General features: G+C 46.9%; 1 protein-coding gene across 1 annotated transcript; it reads right to left on the reverse strand.

The window, feature by feature from the left end:
• Positions 1 to 2,269: 2,269 nt before the first annotated feature.
• LOC125525262 (histone H4-like) lies at positions 2,270 to 2,818 on the reverse strand. The gene has a single exon (XM_048690261.2). It carries the CDS (start codon positions 2,736 to 2,738, stop codon positions 2,427 to 2,429), a length of 312 nt encoding a protein of 103 aa, XP_048546218.1. The 5' UTR covers positions 2,739 to 2,818; the 3' UTR covers positions 2,270 to 2,426.
• Between the last annotated feature and the right edge of the window lie 1,545 nt (positions 2,819 to 4,363).

Below are 4,363 nucleotides of genomic sequence, written 5' to 3' on the forward strand. Positions count from 1 at the left end.
GTGTTCCGATGGCCCAGCCAGTGTGTGCAAACTGAAGCTGGGTTGTGGAGGTTGACCTTCCATTGGGTGTATACTACCCATAAGTGTTTGTCAACGTTGAGCTGACTTGCATTTACTGACTCCGAGGTTTTTCTCCTCGATTTCCTTTGTTGCTTGCTGGAAGCTTGTTCTAGGTCAGAGGCCGTACTACTCCCCCTCTTTTTAGGAACAGGGAGTTGAGTGGTTTTTATTGGTACCTCCACTCTTTCGGGCGCATTTCTGGCCGGGTTTAAGGACTTTGTAACACCTTTTAGATCAGTAAATGAATCTGGCAGGTTATTTGCAAGATGTTGCAAATTAATGATTTTTCGAACTTGGAGTTCGGTCTCTTGTGTACGTGGATCAGAGGACGAAATGGCTTGAGCATTCCAATCAATTTCCGGGCATTCTTTCTGGTACTTGAAGTCTCCCCCTAATGCCGGAAAGTGTTCCTCATTAAATATACAATCAGCGTGACGGGCTGTGAACAGGTCCCCAGTAAGGGGTTCCAGGTACTTAATAATCGACGGTGATTTGTACCCCACATAGATCCCCAATTTCCTATGTGGGCCCATGGATGTCCGCTGTGGTGGTGAGATCGGGATGTATGCAGCACACCCGAACTTACGCAGATGGGAAATGCTAGGAGGATTTCCACGTACCAATTGCAGAGGGGAAGTACTGTGATATGCAATAGGCCTCAATTGTATCAAGTCAGCAGCGTGTAGAACCGCATGACCCCAACAAGAGGTTGGCAAGCTGCAATTCATTAACAAAGGTCTTGCAATGAGTTTGATCCTTTTAATCAATGATTCAGCCAAACCATTTTGTGTATGGACATATGGAACGGAATGCTGAACTTCAGTCCCCAGGGCCATGCAATAATCATTGAAAGCACGTGAGGAGAATTCTGCAGCGTTGTCCATGCGAATTGTCTTAATTCGACTTTCTGGATAATGGGCTTGTAACTTAATGACTTGCCTCATTATCTTGGCAAATGCATGGTTTCGTGTGGACAGAAGACACACGTGTGACCATCGTGTAGATGCATCAATTAGAACCATGAAGTACCGGAAAGGTCCAGATAATGGTTGGATGGGACCACAAATGTCTCCTTAAATACGTTCAAGAAACTGAAGTGGTTCAGCTTGTATTTTGAGGTGAGAGGGTCTCAAAATTAGCTTTCCCGTGGCACAAGATATGCACACAAAGTCTGAAGATTGAGAAAATTTTGACTCAAGCAAATTATGACCAATGGAATTGCTAGTAATTTTTCTCATCATCCCGATCCCGAGATGGCCTAGGCGATCATGCCAGGTTTGAAATGCGTCAACATTTTGAAAAATTACTTTGTATGCAACATGTTCTACGGGTTTGATGTACGTATAGTACAAACCTGACGATAGAGAATGATTTTTTTCATGTACCTGCTTGCCATATCCGTGATCTTTGGTGAAGAGTAGATACTCCTCTTTGTTATCTTCATGGGTTTCAATGTGAAAACCATTTTTACGGATATCTCTATAACTGATCATCGTACGTGATGAGTCGGGATACAACAAAGCATCCTCAATTGTCACTTGTGTACCGCCTGGGAGTGTAAATATGGCACGTCCAGTGCCAACGATTACCGTATCGCGTCCAGCGATAGTTAGAATATCTCCATTCATCTTTTTCAGAGTTTGAAAATATTTCATCTCCCTCAGTATGGAGTTTGTGGTTGCACTATCCACAAGGCATAATTTTTCTTCCATCGGATTGTCACCGTAGGGAACGTTAGCGAGGCCTTCGTGTGCTCTCGGCAGAGCGTGCGTGATAACGTGTTTGAGTGAAAAGATCAACTTGTATTGGTTGATAGAAATAGTACAGCTTATATATGTTTGGAAGAGACGCATCGCACAAGACGCGATGGTTGGAACCGATGCAATGGTTAGAGGAGAGGGGAAAAGAGATGTGTCAATTGCTACAAGACGTCTGCATGCCGCAGGACAAGGGGAGATTTCCCTCTAATTAATATGCGCTAACTAATCACAACACTCACAATACTGCAGAAAAGAACGGGATTCATTCCCACTGAACCCAAATTAAACATGGCAACTGCAGTACTACTGTGGGTAACTGAGCGGAAGCACTCAGTGCACATTGCAATGCATGACAAAAGATTGATCAGATTGCACAGCTATACGATCTAAAGGTAAAATGAACAGATGAAATCAGCCAGTCTTATAAAACAATTTCATCACTGAAGCAATTCGTCAGAACTCAGGATCGGAGTATTTTCATTGAACGGATAATGGTATTGCAGACTGGTGAGCACAAACGCACGACAGAGAAGTACATCCCATCCACGACGGCACATATAACACAGAAAAACACGGCCGCCGCCACCAGCACAGCACACCACGCGTCTAGCCTCCGAAGCCGTAGAGGGTGCGGCCCTGGCGCTTGAGCGCGTAGGCGACGTCCATGGCAGTGACGGTCTTGCGGCGGGCGTGCTCGGTGTAGGTGACGGCGTCGCGGATGACGTTCTCGAGGAAGATCTTGAGGACGCCGCGGGTCTCCTCGTAGATGAGGCCGGAGATGCGCTTCACGCCGCCCCTCCTCGCCAGCCTCCGGATCGCCGGCTTGGTGATGCCCTGGATGTTGTCGCGGAGGACCTTCCGGTGGCGCTTGGCGCCGCCCTTGCCCAGCCCCTTGCCGCCCTTGCCGCGCCCGGACATCGTCGCTGGATTTGAGGGAAGAAGGGAGTGCCGCGGATGTTGATGCTTGGGATGGATTTGGGAATCGGAGGTGACGGCCTTATATGGGAAGGAGTTGGGAGGGAAGCCCGAAATTTTGGGGAGTTGGAGACGGGAGGTGTCTGCTCTCTGGCGCTTTGCTGGGTCCATCCGTGAGATGGTGGAGTTGGGCCGTTGGATTGCGATCGGAAGGTGGGATGCTGTGGGAGGCTTGTGGTGCGGATCGGTGACGTGGCGGAGATGTGGGCATTAGCTTTTTTTTAGAGAGAAATGTGGGCCGCTTGTGCTGCTATGATTTGGGCCAGGCTAATTGAAGGACAATCTCTCTTTTCCCTCGGCCTAGACGAGAATGTTAATAGCTCAGTTTTCATATGTCATAATCGCTTGTTTTTTTCAAAATGGCAGCTTACTGTATTAATTAAGAAGAAAATAGTTGCTCGGTTAATTAGGAAAAACCGGACGAAAACCAAATACAAAGGGCTGAAAGCCCACACTCGCCGACGGCGTGCCGAACACCACAACAAACGCCAACCAACCAAACACACAACCACGGGAAGCCCCGCTCCGCCGAGCTAGCCTGTCTCCCACCACTGCTGGAAAGAAGAAGTCGAGACTGCTATGGGAGAAGCAGACCGGGACTCTCCCGCAGAGGTGAAGAGGCAACCACCCACAAGCAAAGCGCCGGTTATCGTAGACGACATGACGACGACCAGCTTCGACGGCAACATCGCCGCCCACACGACCCAAGGTCAGTGCACTTGTGGCGCGTTGCACATGCATCACTTCTCACAACTAGAGTTTTTTCCTTTTTTAATATTGTAGATCAATTTATTTAAAACATTTTATCTCTTAAATCATGCGTTCAAATCTTAAACCGTTTTCATCGTTGAATTCATCGCGTCGAGATCTTCAAAATTAGATCCCGTATTAATAGGTTTTGATGAACTTTTCTTTCACGAAAAAAACAGACGAACATCTAAAAAGAAAAAGAAAGACCGACAGTGCCATTTTTTCCCTTTTCTAAAGTCATTTTCGAGACACACGGCCACGTCTCCCGCGGAAGCAAATCCGTGCCTCTCACGTAATGAAAAAAATTGAATTTTTTTCCGTTTCTGATAGGCACGGCCATGCCTCTTGCGGAAGGAAAAAAACGCATTTTTCTTGTTTTCGAGAGGCACGGCCGTGCCTCTCGCTGAAGGAAAATATGAGTTTTTTTGTTTCCAAGAGGGACGACTCCCGCGAAAGAAAAAGAAAACATGTTTTTTCGCAAAAAAATATTAGTCCAAAAGCTAAGAAAGACTGGTTGAAAACCAAAAGGCTGGAAACAGCCAAAAAAAATCTAAAAAGCCAAAAACACGTGCCGATTTTTTTTAGAAAATCCGGAGGGAGCGCCCAGAGCGCGACACGTGACGGCGGCTGAGTGGTCTCAGCCCACTGCAAGTGACCCTTGGGGAGGCTCCCGAACAAGCGTTCCTCAATTAATTGCCCTCTAGTTCTCCCTTTGCACCGCGAGTCCGTATTGTTGTACCCATCTATTTTTCTACTCCGTGTATAAAATATATCCTTAGTCATGTTTTCAAAAATTAGGACGGACACAACCGGCCCGT

The sequence above is a fragment of the Triticum urartu genome, chromosome 7A (genome assembly GCF_056163025.1).
Source record: "Triticum urartu cultivar PI428250 chromosome 7A, HENAU_Tu73, whole genome shotgun sequence".
In the NCBI taxonomy this organism is placed as follows: Eukaryota; Viridiplantae; Streptophyta; class Magnoliopsida; order Poales; family Poaceae; genus Triticum; species Triticum urartu.